General features: G+C 41.9%; 2 protein-coding genes across 2 annotated transcripts; both read right to left on the reverse strand.

The window, feature by feature from the left end:
- Window positions 1–4,012: 4,012 nt before the first annotated feature.
- fev (FEV transcription factor, ETS family member) lies at window positions 4,013–6,900 on the reverse strand. Its single transcript, XM_070976215.1, has 2 exons — window positions 6,462–6,900; window positions 4,013–5,242 (listed from the first exon to the last, which is right to left on the reverse strand). The coding sequence occupies exon 2, from the start codon at window positions 5,181–5,183 to the stop codon at window positions 4,704–4,706; it is 480 nt and encodes a 159-aa protein (XP_070832316.1). The 5' UTR covers window positions 5,184–5,242; window positions 6,462–6,900; the 3' UTR covers window positions 4,013–4,703.
- A 4,638-nt stretch (window positions 6,901–11,538) lies between these two features.
- On the reverse strand, window positions 11,539–14,562 carry LOC139340288 (beta-crystallin A2-like). Its single transcript, XM_070976041.1, has 5 exons — window positions 14,541–14,562; window positions 13,421–13,608; window positions 12,389–12,530; window positions 12,152–12,294; window positions 11,539–11,875 (listed from the first exon to the last, which is right to left on the reverse strand). Exons 2-5 carry the CDS (start codon window positions 13,576–13,578, stop codon window positions 11,728–11,730), a joined length of 591 nt encoding a protein of 196 aa, XP_070832142.1. The 5' UTR covers window positions 13,579–13,608; window positions 14,541–14,562; the 3' UTR covers window positions 11,539–11,727.
- Window positions 14,563–17,416: the final 2,854 nt, after the last annotated feature.

The following is a 17,416-nucleotide window of genomic DNA, read 5'->3' on the forward strand; positions in this document are numbered from 1 at the left end:
TGACCCTAACCTTGTACCCTTAAATTTAATGATTTACATCATGGGGACTTACAATTTGTCACAATAAGGAAGGTGAGTCCCTACAATCTGACTGTGTAAACAGATTTATGTCCCCACAACATGAGTAACACATAAGCACGCGCACACACACACACACACACACACACACACATACGCTTCCTGTTTCTAAGTCTCTGCTCCATCACGTGGAAGCTACCCTTTGACGTCTCTGTTGTACCTGCTCTTCAGCTGACTTCATCGACGCTGGACGGATGCACCTGCTGAACTACTGTTGATGTTCATCTACTCAAGCATTACATGCCAGTAAAATAAAATGCACATTACGTATTATCACTTTATCACATCCAGTTGATTTTATTCAATAATCATCAATAAAACCATTAGCTCTCCACTTACAGCTGCCTTTATTATAGCTACAGGCACTATTGTTGTCTTTTTATGTAATATTCATAAAACTCCACATCCATTCAGTTGTCTCCTAATTCTCAGTCCAGACGTTTTCAGATCTCTGTAGAGTCATAAAACGAGGTTTGAGGTTAATCTGCTATTTGCAGATGCTTCTATGTTCTATATCAGGCCAACTCTGTTACCGCCTGGTTATGTAAACGCTGTTCTGATGTTGGAAGAGTTATGTCGCCCCCGCGTGGCGGAGAAGTTATCGTCACGTGTTGCCACCACTGTGCTGCAGTGTGTTCTCAGCAGCAAACCACGACATAAAAGGACAGATTACATAAGAACTGCTGGTGAAATTCACAGGTATGACATCAAATCTCAAGTTCTTATTCGTGCTTTGTGGTGTGGATGTGTTGTCTGATCATTCAGTCTTATTGGTGAGCTAGAAGTAGAATGAACTAGAAGTGAAAAAATAAATCACATTTCAAGGCTTTTAGGCAGTCTGCTCAGTGATGCTAAAATATCAAAACACACAAGTAGCCCACAATAAATAGAAATAGTTCTGATCTAATATTAACTGATTTTACAGCTGCTCATCTGAGTCCTGAGTCCTGATCAGCTTCACTGTCACTGCTGTGTTTTGATGAGCTTGGTCAGGGAAGAAAAACTATTTTCTATGTGCCTCCATGTCATAAAACTGACAAACATCTCTGACAGAAAGAGCAGCTCTGTCATTGGTCATTTCTTTCCAGTGACTTCAGATAGTAAGGTAGTGAGGACCCAAAGAGATTGCCACAATTTGGGTGTCATCCTTCCCCTTGAAGCTCTCCTTAGAGAGGATGTCAACAAAAAATAAAGAACACAGTTTTCCTGCTCATGCTGCTCCACATTCTGGGTTTGATGGTCCTCTGTAGACAACTGGGAACCATACTTGCACCTCTCAGGGAACTCATCAGCAGCTGCCTCTGCTGATTCTTTGGCTTTTGAAAAGAGGACCTTGAATCCCTCATATTTCCCCGTTGCTTCCACCCCTACCATGACCCCCTCAACAAAGGTGTATGACACTGACCGATCAGAGTCTATGCAAGGGCATTCTGGCATCAGGAGCAGCTGCACTAGGGCAGAGTTGACCTTCCTCAGCGTTTTCAGGCATCCTCTCTGCAAACCCATCATGTGTCGAACCTTTTCAGCTCATGCACTCTCTGGTCAGGCTACACGGATCACTGCATTTCCACAAAACACTCTCCGTAAAGACCAAGCTCAGACAGTGAGCACGCCAGCGCATGTCTGATGCTTTCTCATTATATATTACATTTTTCCTCAAGGAGCGTCGTTACAACATCCTTTAACATCCTTTAACTCCTGAATGATCCATTTCACCTAGCGAGATGCAATGTTATATCTACTAGCATGAGTTCTCTGTATTTCTGTCTTTTTTGTTCGTTTTTGGCTTTGCTTTCCACGTCTGCTCTCTTGAAAGCTCGCTCTAGCAGTCTCCGTCTGAAGTTGCTCCATCTCACCATGCCTACCATGAATGCCTCTCTTTCTTTATGTGCCTTCATTTTCCCTTGTTCCCTTGCCCTTTTTCCAGTTGTTAACTCCCACTGTTATTACTTTGATGCTTTTCTCCTTCAAAATGAGCCTGCAGCTAAAACAGAACATGGACTCAGATTCCACAGCGGACTCTAACCAGAGGTTTTCTTTACACCACTCCCAGTGGAACCTCTGTTTTGGGAGACCTCAGAACTGGCTGACAAGGCCCAGCAGAGCAGCACAGATCCACAGATCTGTAGTTTATGCTGTGCTTTTGAACATGTGCAGGATCAGTCGGATACTTCAGTGCAGACAGAAGTGCAGTGCCTGCGCGACTGTTCCTCTTCATACCCTCTTTCTTTGTCATCATCATCATCATCTCTCTTCCTGATATGATCTTCATCTTCGTAATCTCTCTCCCTGATATGACCTTCCTGTTCATCATCATCTCTCTCCCTGACATCATCATTAATCTGTAATAATATTGCAGTAGCCCAATTCCAACCCCTCAGGTTAATAGAAAACACAACTCACTCTTTGGGCATTTTGTGGCATTTTTCCACATAAATACCCTTAGGGAGGGAGAAAAGTTAAAGATATTCCCGCACTTTCTGCTTCATTTGAGTTCTAATGAATCCACCAGCTCACACAGAAATGGCTTAGCAAGCTGCTTCGCTGCCTTTGCAGTAGCAAATCATTCAATCTGCAGAGAACGTGCTGATCCTCTGCAGTTTGAATGATTTGCTGCTATGCAATCTTCCCATGGGTTTAAATGTGAAAATCATATTGCTAAAAGTAGCTTACCTCACACACTGTAGTAGCATGGTTACAGCTCAGACTACTAAACCCACTGACACCTGAGCATTTGTAAAGAGGGTGTGGCAGACTGTGTGTGTGTGTGTGTGTGTGTGTGTGTGTGTGTGTGTGTGTGTGTGTGTGTGTGTGTGTGTGTGTGTGTGTGTGTGTCAGAGAGAGAGAGAGAGAGGATTGTACTAAGAGTAAAGGGATACTCCACACAAAGGAAGGAACAGGAAAGAACATGACGAGGAATCATTGTGCCACAAAGCTGCAGTGCATTTTCCACTATAGAGGCATCCCATGTGAGGGCACATGGTCTGGCATGTGCAAAAAATAGAGGCCAACTCATTTTCTAGCATGCAGCAGCCTATATAGAAATGCACGAGTTGTCTCCACTGCACCCTGGAGGCCACATGCACAATGGGCCACTGTGAAGGGCAATTTATGTTTTATCAACTGGATGTCACTGGAGCTTCATATTAAATGTTAGATGAATGGTTGGCTCATTATTAGCTTTTTTTTATTTATGGACAAACAGGACAAGTCACTAAAACTCTGTAAGCCTGGAGCAAGATTGTCATTGTAGGCAGATAATTGGGGCTGACTCGGCTGGCAGATCATTCATAACTGCATAATGCACTGCATAATAATTCATCTTATTGTATAACTCATTGTATCATCATCATCGGTTTATTTATCATGATTCAAAAGAATGTGTCATGAGTACAAACCCAGTTAAAAATGTGCATTTTTTGTGAAAACAAGAAGTCCCCTGACAGCATATGTAGAGTGAGCATGGATGCAAAATGCTAAATGTGACACAAAGTGTGTGGTGTTTGGTGGCACGCTGGCATCAGGGCATCGGCTCATCATTAAAAAACATACTGACAGATTATTTCATAACAATCTGTTTTTATTGACTTCATTTGCTTTCATTGGTACAGTCGTTTCAGCTACAGTGTAAAGCTGTGTGAATGAATGCAATGTAATTCACTCTAAAATCACTAAAAAGCAGCGATAGCCTGAGCGTGTGTCTACAGTATTTACAGAGTAATTCACAGTTTCTCTTACTATTCACGTTACACAAATCACAACCCTGCACCTCTGTACTGGTTCTACTTTTATTGCGTTTAGTGGGTTACACTGAATCTTCTTTTGAGGCCATGGTTATGCGTAATCTGATTTCTAAGAGACAATGTATTTCAGGTGATTGTTTTCAAGCGGTGAAAGAAAATCATCATTTCTAAACCACGAGGTGGCGCCAACAGTCCAATAATAACTAGTGATTTGCTCTCAAATTGGTGGAATTAAACCAGCCTGTGCGTAAAAACAATCACAGAGCTCAAGAAAGGAGGATGAGAGACGGCAAAGGAACAGAAAAGGATGAGAGCTGAAGGGTATAAAACAGACGATCTGTATTTCATTTTCTTTTCTCTAAAATAATGTTCTATACATTTTTCATTTCCAAAACCGGAAACTTTCAATCATTTCCGATTTAATTTAGATTGAGTCTGAAATTAGGATATTTCATATTTTGGGTCATAATGGGTTAAAATCCACACTTGTACAATTATTCAAATACCGCGCGTAAAGGTCCAAACCATGGAGCGTAATTTGATAGGTGGCTCTTGATGATTTAATGCTCTGCTCGTGAAAGGATGTGTTGGTTTAAGGGCTAACAGGGCTAAATTACTATGATTCCGCGTTTTTAGACGCCTTGCTTACATACAACCGTCGTCTCAGCAGCATCTACATGACTACAGGTCCATAATTACACGTTTAAATATTGCTGTTGAAACAATCGTTATGTGTATTATGTCTAAAAACATTCATTTGTAACCAAATTAATCCAGTATTTGCACCTGCAAGTTACCAAACCCGACATGTCGGCGCTCTTTCAGCTCTCTCGTCGTTCGTTGCTGTGGTGTCTATTTTTCCAGTTAAATGTGCATTAAGAGTCAGTTGTAATGGCTATTGATGTTACTCAGGCTGTTAATGTTGTTGACACAGCTGATGTGGGACGGAGACACGGTGCCAAAGGGCCCCGGCTGGAGGTTGTGGCTGTGATACAGAGCCGCCGGAGGAGAGCCGGGCCAGTAGGAGAAACCCGACGGCCCCACGCCGGGAGCCACGAGGTTCAGTTTGGAAATCCCGGTGAAGGGAATCGGTGAGAAGTTGCCCTGAAACTTGTAGATGGCCTGCTCCGTGGTGGACGGCTGGCACACCTGCGCCAAGCCGTGGAAATCAAACTTGTAGGCGTAGCGCTTGCCGTGGACTTTGGTCATGATGTTCTTGTCGTAGTAGTAGCGCAGCGCCCGGCTCAGCTTGTCGTAGTTCATGTTGGGTTTGCTTTTGCGCTCGCCCCAACGCCGAGCCACCTCGTCCGGGTCGATGAGCTTGAACTCGCCGTTGGTTCCCTCCCAGGCGATGCACGACATGTTGGTGCTGTCTGAGAGGAGCTCCAGCAGGAACTGCCACAGCTGAATCTGCCCGCTGCCTGCGCGGAGGAGAGCAGTGATGTTCCGTTAAAATGAATGGAAACTGGTCAGTGCAACGCGGAGCAAGATTGGAAAATGACTGACATTAATAAACCAAACGTCTGCTGCGCGATCTGTGCAGGACGTTATGTGAGGATTTAACATTTTAACACTTTTATCAAACAATATAATATGAGTCATCATTTACGGCTGCAGATTTTGATCGACAAAGGCCTGTTTTTTCAAGGAAAACTGCAGGCAAATGAGAAACAGACGGATTTCCAGACATTTTAATTTATATTCTTTGAATTAAAACTGCGCAGTTCATATTTCAAGAATACTTATTTAATTATAATTTATAAAATTGCATGTTTTAATGCATCTTGAGCCGATTTTTTTTTTCTCTGACAGGCCCAAATGCACCATCCAAATGTATTTTAGATGACTCGATATACTTGAATTTTCTAGGTCTATTTAAAATAAAACAAAATAATAATAACAACAACAACAACAATAAAATGAAATGAAGGTGCTCATACCGTTTGTTTACAGATCATTTACATTTTAGTTTGTCAGATATTTTTCATGCTAATTTAAACGTCGTGAACTGCTTTATTTTGCCCTTTGCGCCTGGCTTTCGGATCTCTTAATAAATCAGTGACAATGAGCTGTGGACGTTTTAAAATTCTATTTAATCTTATTTTGACGTACTTCATTTCTTATTTTCATTATTCTCCTTGAGCTATAATTCAGTTTTGAGGCCAATAAAAATGTGCTCATTAATTAAAGTTCTGTATCATCTGTGTCTAAGAAACAACATGTAGCTGAGAGTATGAATTAGAAACTAAGATATATGGTTTTTGTTGATTGTGTGGCAAACAGACCAGTAACACAAATTAAATGAGACTTTAACTCTTTTTAATCTTTCTATAATAATTCGGGTATTTTTACCATTAATGTTATAAACTTTAATGATTGCTCAGATTATTTTTTTTTTCCAAGTCAGATTTGTTATTATAGCCAAAAAATGTCCGCCTCAAAGCCTTTTATCCAGCAGCTACTGTTTATTTTTTTATTTTTTTTACTATTTCATCATCAGTATTTCCTAATGTTGGGCTGCAGTGTTGAAGGACTTCTTTCGTATTATAATAAGCTCATTAATATGAAATACCTGTGCCCTGCATGGTGATAACAGTATTTCTTCTGAACCCTGGCAGCTCGCTGAGGACATCCTCTTACCTTTCTGCACTCCTGTGTTGATCGGACCCCAGGTTGTTCCTTTGCTTTCCTTCAGCAGATTTTCTGTCGGATCTGAAATCAAAACAGACACATTTTCAGTCTCATCCTGTTCCTGCGCAGGCCTGCTGTCTGTTTCACGCTGTCTGTAAATGATCGATCTCAGAAGGCCTTTTAAAATGCTCTTATACTCTAATCTTAGTTTGCTGGATTAAGAAAACTATTCCAATCTCTCCACAGTGACAAGGAGCAAGCTGAGTGAAATAAAATAAGACTTAAAGGCGCATTTCTCGTCATCGGTTCAGAGGAAACGGGTGTTTCAGTCGAGAGCAGCTATCAAGATAGTGTAAAATTGACCAAAATGTTAAAAACTGCCAAACACAAGTTAAAAGTGATTAAAATCCTAATTGCGTCCTCGTCCAGTCGCAGCCTAATGGAAGACGCGTGTCTTCGTGGCGGTCTCCTCTCTCCCAGAAGCCAGGAAACGCGTCCAGGAAAAAGGATTTCCGATTTCCGACAAAAGAGCAGACGGGCTTTCAGATTGAAAAGGCTGAACAATGCTGAGCCCTGGCAGCGCAGCATCAGCGCATCAGGACTCCGACACCCGGAGCAGAATTTCAAGAACCAGCGCAGCTCATTTCTCTGATTCTTTACGGGCCAAAATGACGAACCTGAGAGATACATGTTGAACATGAGGTTTCCTCCGCAGTCCTGTCTCATTGTGTTCCGTTGTTCAGAAAGGGTTGGATTTCATTTCGTTGGTGGCGGAGGAAAAGATTTTTTATTAAACTTTATCTCATAACTGTGATCTGGAATAAATGCGGGTGGACAGATTGAAGTTTCCAGGCAACTGTCACTGGCCCCCATCTCTGAGACAATATTCAGACAGCAATTTCCCCTGGTGCATTGCTTTAATTAAAAGAGCAATTTACCTCTGTCAGCCCGCCTGGTGCCCACAATAAAAAGAAGCCGATAGAAATTCGGCCCTTATCAATCCACCATCACAGTTTAATAAAGTTTCCGCGTTAAGATCTGAGTTTCTATGGTGAATTGAAGTGTTTGACATGGAAACCAGTTCAGATCCTCCTCACTTTTCCGCCTCTTTACCTCTCGGCAAACAGCAAAGACCTATTTCATGTTGGGAAAAGAATATTTACCTTGAAAAACACGCCTCAGTGCACACGAGAAAACAAGAACATTTCATCCCCCCCTCACCTTCTGTTTGTGGGTTTAAGGTTATACAGCCTCAATCTGAGGGTAATGAGGTTGTAACTTATAAACCATGGCTTCTGACGCGCACTGACGTTATCAGGGCCACTCATATTTTTCTAATTCTTGTGTTTTTTAGAAGCAGTGGACTGTGTGAGGCTTTATTGACCTGCCATAGTCTGATTTGGACTGTAGAAACAGACTGAACACGTTTGTCTTTGTGTAATGTGTTACTGGAGCCTGAACATCTTTGGCAATTCTTAGTATTATCAATAAAACTGTGGTTAATGCCTGGTATTTTAAGGGTGATCGATTAAATGATTGGCTGAGGCCTGACACTAGCTGACCATCAGTTTTCCCATTCAAGCTATTCAGGAGAATTAATGTTGAATCCGTGTGGAAATAATGCAAAACAATGTGATTAAATGCCATTTGTAGAAATTGATTCATATCATGTCAGCATAATATCTCAAATGTGATCAGTCCGAGGGAACATCAATCAATTTAGAGTCTGTTCTTCTGCTCTGAAGCCAGAAATATGAATTTAAAGAGGAATATCATGTCATTTATGAATGTGTCACCCTGGTATGATAAAGGTTTGTCCATAAATACTTTAGGTCTCCTGGAGGAATAGTGTTTTCAGATGTGTTCCATGTAGCTGCAACGTCCCTGGTTTGAATCGGTGATATCTGCTGTGTGTCATCCCTCTTTCTCTGCCTGTGTTTTCTTTTACATCTCCACTGAAAGTGATTTATTAAGGCATAAAGGCCAGAAAAATAATTTCCAAAAGGTGAAGGTGTAAACAGTGTGACACTGCAGAGCTGCTGGGATCTTGTGTGGTTCGGCTTCTTGTTTGTCTTATGGAAAATGCAATAGATCTGTCATGGCATGCAGAGACAGGCTAATCAGTGCTACTGCAGGGATCTTAAAGACAGTTCACTTTGACTTCTGTCGCATCAGCTGCAGGGATTCTCACAGCTTTCCCCTGGAAAAGGAGGAAATTTTGAAAAAAGTGGAGCTGTCATCAAGCATCAGCAGAGAGTATGAAAATCTGTCTAAAAAAATCCACAAATAACAGATCAATACTTCAAAACTAGAAAAGTAAATTATGAACAGAAAATCTTTGCACTTTAATTCAAGTCACATTTTGCACAACCAGCCGTCTGTGTTGGCTGAACTGAAAGCAGCTCTGCTAATCATTCATCATCTATTGTCACGTTTGCTCTATAATGTGTCACTTGACTGAGCTCAGACGTGCACAGTACACAAGACACTGTAAAAAATAAAAAAAGCAGTTTACAGTTGGTAAATGAGTGCAGGCTGTATATCTGTATGTTATTTGGTTTAAGCAGGCAAGTTAGTACATATAAGTCCAGTAATCAGGTCCCTAATCATCAAAACAGATTGCATCAGACGATACAGGCCCTTGGTTGTCCCATTAGTTTACAAAATGCAAGTAATATATGATTTCAAGGTTTTTCCTCTCAGATGAAAGGGTGAAAATCTTGCGTGCAAAATTAATTTCCCATGTCCCTTCCTCCTGGACAAAAAGCTGGATTTTCCTTTCTCCACATGCCAGTGATTCCTCAGGACTGGGTTTGTAGGTGTATCTCTGGCGTCCCAGACTTGCTTTAGCTGCCTGTGTCCAAGTACAAGTCGCAGGCAACTTAAAACAAGCCTCGAAAGCTAGATCTAATCCATGGATGCAGCGGAAGATAATCAGGTTGGTGTCCTGTGGCCAGTGATCAGCATGAGGCAAGAAATCCACCGCCAGAAAGAAAAAAGAGGGATAATTACACAGAAACATCAGAAAAGCTTGAATTATTTAGTTTCTTTGATTAGTAATTCTTTTATCAGATCAATTTGTTGCTCCTTACTGATCTATGAGCTGCAGTTTATATCAAAAATGACTTACAGTTGCAGTTGCTATCAAGAATCAATGTAAAGTTCCTCTGCAAAGCCTCTAACATACCTTGGTGCTCTGGATGGTGTGGCCAAAGGACTAGAGTTTGCATCTTACTAGACTCCCAAAGTGTGACTCCTGCATAAGCTGCAGTGCAGCTGCTTTAATCAGTCTGCAGAGGAATGTATATTTGAGAAAGGTGTGTTTGCATGGTTACACATTTATTAAAAGATCCTGTTTTTTTGGGTGTGGGACGGTGAGCCGGTGCAGGCTCGTGGGTGTGTAACACGGAATCCCATGTCCTGGACCAACGGGAGGAGTGTGTGTGGAGGTAAACACACTCCAGGATCCCGGCGTGTGACTGTTAGATAAACATGACGGTGTCAGATTAGAATACACAAACAAATGCTACCAGCTAACAGACCTTTATGAGCTAGTTGTGCGCAAGGTTGTAGCGAGGAAATAAGTCATCAAAATGCATGAACCTCTCCTTTGTTTTTTTGTAAATCATATGTCAGAAGTTAGATCAGTATTGGTCTTTTCTGGTGTTTACACTCTTCAAAATCCTGACGGCCTCTTTATGATCCTTCCTGGTCTGTTTCTGTCTCTACATCACCACCTGTGTGACTGGTAAGGATCCAATAAGGGAATCAGTAAGGGTTAGAGCCAATGGTTTTCTCTTGGGTTAAAGTAATGAATGTACTTCATAAAAGCAGTAATATTTTTAATATTTGAAAACTGACCTTAAAATTTCATCAGATAAACTGAAGGATTAAGAGTTCCTTAACTGAAGATGTCGTAGTTTTGATGCTAAATAATACATGTAAAACACTGGACTCTCTGACAAACACACAAAGTCACAAAGGTGGAAACACATGTTCAGCACTTATGGAAAGCTGATGTTTTAGACGTGCATGCTTCTCCCAGGCTGGTGACTGCAGTAACACATAAAGAGTCTCATCAACATGGCTGAGTTTTGTTCAGTTGGTGGTTTATGTTACACACCTTGCAAACTTAGGTGTGTTTATCTGAGGAGAGGTGAAACAGGCGTCTGATAGGCCCTGTGTTCAAACAGGGTTCAGGACTTTGGACAGTGCAACATGCATCTGCTTTCATCAGTCACTGAAACTTTACATGCATGCAGGACATTTGTCTCTCAGAGGACTTCTGCTGGCGTCCTTTGAACTACTTAAAGAACAATGAAACAGTTTAAATCAGGACAGCTACGCCTGTGCTGGCACCACGGAGCAGCCTGCGCCTCCTTCAGCCCATCGAGGTATTTCCATTAACACTGTTGTCCCTCTGAGCCTGGCTTTCGTTTTGGTTGTTAAAGCTGCACAGAACCTCTGCTGTACCAAACAGGCTCGGCAAGCAAGAGCAAGAGAGCTTGAAATCATCCTATTTTTGAAAGACTCACATTTTGTTTAAGCTGCAGATGTGTTTGCTGATTGGCAATTGGACTTCTCAAAACGGCCGCTTTTCTTGCAGCTCCTCACTTTACTGGTCATGTTGGCAAACTGTGATTGCAACAGCGGAAGAATGAATAATAGAAACAAATGCGTTCTCGTGCTCTTGTTTATTGGAAATGAGAATACAGTCTGACAAGAACAACATTACACATCCTAAAGCCTAACAGAGAGATTTGAATCAAATCTTTCCATGTATGTGCAGTGAGAGTCTAAATATGTCTTTCAATAAACACAAAGCAAACGCTATCTCTGATAACAGCCGGGTCTATGGGGCTAAAGGAGAGTAAGGAGCTCTTGGCAATGCTTGTACACCTGTGCTATGGCTGTCATAACCAAGGTGCAAAATGATTGACAGCTCCGTGCAGCCAGTCATTGCCTTTCTGAGATTTTCATTTTCATTCACTTAATTCGAATGATCATTTTCATTGTAAAAAGAAAAAGGAATACCGACAAACAGCCTCTAGTTTTGAAGAAAAGCCTTTATTTCCTATATCAAGAACATGCTTTAGCATGGTAGAAGAAGATAGATATCCATACATGCAGAGCCACAGAGTGATAGAAAGGGTTTGTCCGTCTACTGTTCTGTGACAGCGGTCTGTCCCGGGGGTTCAAGTTGAGGAAGGGGTTCAGGGAGAGTTTGTTTTTTTTTCTTTTTTTTCAGGTTGGGTCAGGCAGGCAGAATGAAGGCTTAGTGCTGGATCCTACGAATGGACTGCACCTGGTTGGTGTGAGCCTGGGTGCTGTACTCGTTGTAGTTTCTGTACTCGCCTTGGTGTCTGTCTCTCTCCAGGATGTACTGGTAGCCACGGTAACCAGGGAACTGGTAGGCCACCCAGCTGCAGAGGGAGACAGGGAGGGGTGGAGCGAGTCAAGGTTGGATCAAAGAGTACAATGGATCATCTCAACAGACATTTAGAGGTAAACTCTTGCAGGACATCAGTTTCATCTATTGGAACGATATTGAAGTGCATCATTTCTATGAAATAAGTGAAAATAAATAACTCCTGAATTACTAGAACTCAAAGTGAGGTTGTCATTGGGTATGGAAAAAGGGAAAAAGACAGGAAACACCAGTAAACAGAGGACGAGGAGGAGGAAGACGCGTAACTTACGCTCCCGAGTTGACTTTGATGGAGGGCACCTCCTTGCTGCACCAGCCCATGGCCTGTAGGGAGGGGTAGTCATCGCACATCTCGAACTTACGGCCCTGGAAGTCCTCGCACTCGTACAGGGTCACCTTGCTGTCACTGTGGTTCTGCAGCCAAAGAGAAAAAGGGGGGTAAGCCGCTTGCAGCAGCTGACAGAGGATAACTAGTGAGAGGAGAAAAAGGAAGGATCTGAGGACTTACAGCACACTTGATGGGTCTGAAGGAGAGCATGTGCTCGGTTCTGTAGCTGCTGTTTCCACTCCAGGCCTCGTAGCGAGGGTAGTCTCCCTTCTCCAGGATAAACTGCTGTCCCTGGAACTCTGGGTACTCATAACCCACCCAACTAGACAGTGGAAAGATGCGGAGGAGAGAGACAAAGGGGGGAAAAGGAGAAATGCTGAGGTTAAATGAGCAGAGAATGCGAAAAATATCTAACAAACCACTAAATGCAAAGTTGTTTTAGTGCAACTGTCGTTTTCACTAAACAATGGAGTCCTACGCCCACAGAAGGGCCTCGAGTGAAAACAGCATGCAGCTTCTTTTGTCACTGGGAGCACAAAGCAAACATTAAATACTGCTGCTCCTGCCTCCACCACCTCTGCCGCTGCTGCTGCTGCTGCTGCTGCTGCACCCAGGGCTTTTTATCTGATCGCCAGTCAGTCAGTCAGCCTTTCTGCCTCACAGCCGGCAGCTGCACACAGCCCACTCATATCGCAACGGGGTTACACTTGGATGCATGCACACACACATGCAAATGATGCCAACTCGCAATGCGACGCAATGTAATTTATGGTTTTTGCCTTTTCTACTTGTTGTTTTTGAGTCGTGTGTGCTTTAATCAGACTTGAAGCAAATAGAATCAGAATTAAAAAAGAAGTAAATCATGTGATTTTATTAGATATTGTTATGGGGCTGTTTTTTAAGCAGCAATGTGTAGTTAATTAAATGTTTTAGACTATAGACTAACTAAAAATTAAACTCATTCTCAATATAACACTAATATCATTTATACAAGTCAGCCATTCTTCTTAAAGATAATAACAGAAAATCTTTATAGGGTTTACTTCAAGAGTACAGTTCTAACCAAATCAAGAGAAAACATTGACTCAAATCTGCCCCATCATAAAGATGGCAGAATTTATGTTCAGATCAAGCCAAGAGGTGCAAGTGATCCACATGCTATGTGCAAAATAGACAGACAGATCCAGAAGAACAGAAATGATGTGGACTTACGGTCCATTCTCAACCTTGATGGAACGGATCTTGTTGAAGCCCCTTTCCATGATGTTCTGGCACTCCAGCATGAACTCACAGCGCTTTCCCTGGAAGTTCTCCTCTTCCCAGACTGTGATCTTGAACTGGCCCATCTGCTCCATCTGTTGAGTGTTCATGGCTGCTGCTTCTCCCTTGGGGGTTACTCTCTGACCAAGGTAGAAGAAAGTGTTAATAGATGGGAAATCTCAGTAAGACCTGCATGTCCTGATCAGGTGTAACAAGCATAATGAATGAACAACAAGCAAGCCTCCTCAGTACCCTCATTTGATTAAACAGATACCAGAAATCAGACTTCAGGCGTTTATCTAAATTAGCTTACAACTGCAATTTTTGTATTGTAGCTTGATGAAAAAGTCATTTATAATAAGGTAAAACAATTCTATTAAGAGTATATTATTGCACCTTCACTCTGGAAACAAATATCCGTTAAGGTCACTTTCCAAAGGTCTCACAAGTGGATTAAAAAGCCTACTTATTCATCATTTTTCCATCTCTCCACAGTGCAGATTTGTCTCTATTTCAATTGAGGACATTCAATGAAGAGCCACAGACATGCCCCCTGCCCATAAACTGCAGTGTGTACAATTACAGTCATATTAATGCCATAGCAGCAAACCACATATCTGTAAGCCACAGCATAAAAGCATGCATGCCATCTCCAGAAGACGCTGAAAGCTCTTACTTTCAGAGCTCATCGAGAGCGGCTAACCATCTATAGCCCGATATCTTTGACTTGAAGTTAAAAAAAAAACATTTCTGGTTTGAGAAAAATGTTTGTATGATGTTTGCAGGCCAAACACAAGCACACCACTCAGGCATCATCTTGCCAGCTCTCCCTGTTTACAGGGCTGCTGAGGAATAAACCAGTTCACCCTAAAAACAGCAGCGTGACATGGCTCCTATGCTTTTACGTCTTAGCAAATCGAGTCTCATTTAAAGAGCATCTGCAGCTGTCTATCTATCAAATACACGGTATGGGCAGCATCTCGGTGGCTGTCGGGCTCCACCCCAGTACACATAGCTGTCCCCTGATTGCAGTTTCTTAGCTGAGTCTGAGGCGGTGTGTTGATATACTTACAGACAGTACTGAGGTGGGACAGATCCAGTATAATCAATGTCGGGGAAGAGACCCTCGCCTGTGTTTTTATAGGGCCGGGCCCCCTGGACCTGCGCCACTCCATTTGCCCAGCAGGCTTGCACACTCAGCAGCTGAGCAGGCCGGCTGAAAGGGGAGCATTAGCCTCGTGCTTTGTAGAGGCTCCACAGCACCATTGTCCTCAGAGCCCCAAACTGACTTAGTCATCAATATGGCAGCCATGGTCAGAGGCAACCTGACCCAGGACGATACAATGGTAACGCACTGACACAACAGTTTGATTGGTGTGGCCGGATAATAGACACATTCTGGGAGCTGATCCCCCTTCTCTCTCTCTCTCTCTTTCTCTGTCCGTCTCTGTTGTAGGTAAGCTAGATCTGAAACCAGAGGTGGGAAAAAGGTCCAAGGCATCCCACAAAGTGAGGACGACATGTGCCAGTGTCATCTTGAGGGCATCCTTCATCTCATTCTGTTGCAATGACTGATCTGAAAGATCAACTGGATGAACTGCTGTAGTAAAATGTTGGAGTGTTAGTAGTGCTCTCTAACCAGGACTGAAGGAAAACCTGGTCTATACTCCTCTGCATACTCATATTTATGTGTTTGGAACAAAAAGTTTTGGCTAAAATGGGGAGCATCATACAGCGCAGCATGCCACACAATGTCATGGGGCTCATATATGTGTAGGTGGAGGTATTTTACAGTATATGTCCTGTAGATCTTCAGCTAACACCAGTGCTCTGGTCACATATTGCAATATGTAAAAATGTAAGGAAGAAAAGCATTTTAATGTAAGAAGTGGAAAACAATAAGTTCATCAAGGTAATCATTAGATTTAAACATGAAGACTGGCAAATAACATTTAGGGTTAAAGGAAAATGAACATTTCTCATATGGGAAAACTACACAACACAGGAAATGCCTGAATTTTTATCTTTAAATTTTCTTTTAATTAAGCTTTTTCACCATTTTTAACCATATGAAGTATAGATATTTCTCAATGAATCACATCTGTGTGTATTTTTCTCCTGTATTTTAAATAGTTATGTCCATTTAAGCTTCATAAAACATGAATAACATTGATAATATTGTACAGTGTAAGTCATTGTATAAACAGACCTGTAATTTAAACTGGGAGTCATACCAGCTTCCAGTGGTGTGTTTTGACTTTTAGTGTTGGGGCTACATTTGACTATAGACAAACATTTTTTTTTACATTTTCAAAAATAGCTACTGAGAAAGACCTCAGTGGCACTTTTAACGTCAGTGATTAAAACCATCTCACAGTCATATATTATATTGTTCCTTTGTGTGCTTATTCATTTTTATATTTTAGAATTACTAATCCTACAATGTAATGTAACATATGATGGGATTCAGGAAACAATCAACAAGAAATATGTCATTTATACATGTCGGAAATCAGGCTAGAGTAAACACAGATTTATAGTTATATTCTCACCCTTGGGTGTACCCTATTTTTTTCACTACACCAGGGTTGAATAAGAAACAATGGATTTTGGAGATGAATTTTCCCTCATCATTGGTGACATCTAGTGGCTGCTTCTTTTATTACACCCAGGTTGGTATAAGCTTTTCAAACTGGTCTGCCCTGTTTAAAGTAACATTTCATTTACTGTCAGAGTAAGACTGAGATGGAAGTATCTGAGAAACAGAAACACCTGTGACAGCGACAACAAGAACTCAGTCACAGCAAACATACAGTAAAGGACTAGATTATGATGGTGTATGAGGTGTGTGTGCGTGCTCCACCTGTGGGCATGTATGGGCTGTTTACTTGTATGAACAGCTTTCTCATTGTCTTCTGTTAACCCATTCATTGTTCTTCTCTCCACATGTGAGTGTGTGTCTTTGTGTGTGTGTGCGCGTGTGTGTGTGTCAACCTCCCCCAGAGCAGGTGATGGGCAGGTGAAAGGACAGGTTTATATAGACACAGATGTCACATGTGTGTGTGTCTTTATGTGTGTGTGCTTCTACCTGAGCTACCTAGTGTGTCTAGTGTGTAAGTCTTTGTGGGTGGATGCATGAAGAAGGTTTTTTCTCTCTCTACAACAGGTCAGATAAGATGGATCAGCTGTAGATCCACACACACACACACACACACACACACACACACACACACACACACACACACACACACACACACACACACACACACACACAGCTAATTTCCCAGTTAAATAGAGCTGGGGGGATTTGCATGTGTCAGAGTGCAGTCCAGCAGGGAACGAGTACAGTTCTACTTTGAATCCTTATCTTGCTGTAAAAAACAAAACAAAACATTCATTTCTTCTCACTGGTCACATGACACATCTACTGGTCATCTACTGGTCACTAGTCTGATATCTTTGTGGAAGCAAATGCAGGATCAGAAATAATTTTATTATGGAGAAAGCTTAACTTTTTCTGCCACCACACGGTTTTACGTTTAGAGCAGGTCAAAAGTTCATCTCCATGTTTGACAGGCAGTCAAATGACATAATGGGTGGTGGCTTTTTAATGGTTTGGACAGACATGTACTGGGAGCCATTATCTGATGTGCTGCACGGTCGTGTAATGGTCACAGAACATTTGACCTTACCAGCTGCATCCTACAGTATGGTGCAAATGCTGTTCCATCATGATTTTTTCTTAAATTCAGAATCAGAATCAGAATCAGAATCAGAATCACAAAAGCTATTGATCCTGGGCAAGTTTTCAATCTGTGATGGCATCATTTTTATTAGTTATGTCATAATCATACAACTTTTGATGATTCGATTGGAATTTGACTTGAATACCGTTCATGCCCATTTCACACTTTGTCCTCTGCTGCTGCTCAACTCCCCGCAAATATG

Source organism: Chaetodon trifascialis, chromosome 12 (genome assembly GCF_039877785.1).
Source record: "Chaetodon trifascialis isolate fChaTrf1 chromosome 12, fChaTrf1.hap1, whole genome shotgun sequence".
In the NCBI taxonomy this organism is placed as follows: Eukaryota; Metazoa; Chordata; class Actinopteri; order Chaetodontiformes; family Chaetodontidae; genus Chaetodon; species Chaetodon trifascialis.

Coding starts and splice junctions, on each gene's coding strand:
- fev (XM_070976215.1), bottom strand. CDS start 5,183: ATGTCGTGCATCGCCTGGGAGGGAACCAACGGCGAGTTCAAGCTCATC.
- LOC139340288 (XM_070976041.1), bottom strand. CDS start 13,578: ATGAACACTCAACAGATGGAGCAGATGGGCCAGTTCAAGATCACAGTC. Junction 12,295..12,388: donor TCAGACCCATCAAGTGTGCT/GTAAGTCCTCAG, acceptor CTTTGGCTGCAG/AACCACAGTGACAGCAAGGT. Junction 11,876..12,151: donor ATCAAAGTCAACTCGGGAGC/GTAAGTTACGCG, acceptor CTCCCTCTGCAG/CTGGGTGGCCTACCAGTTCC.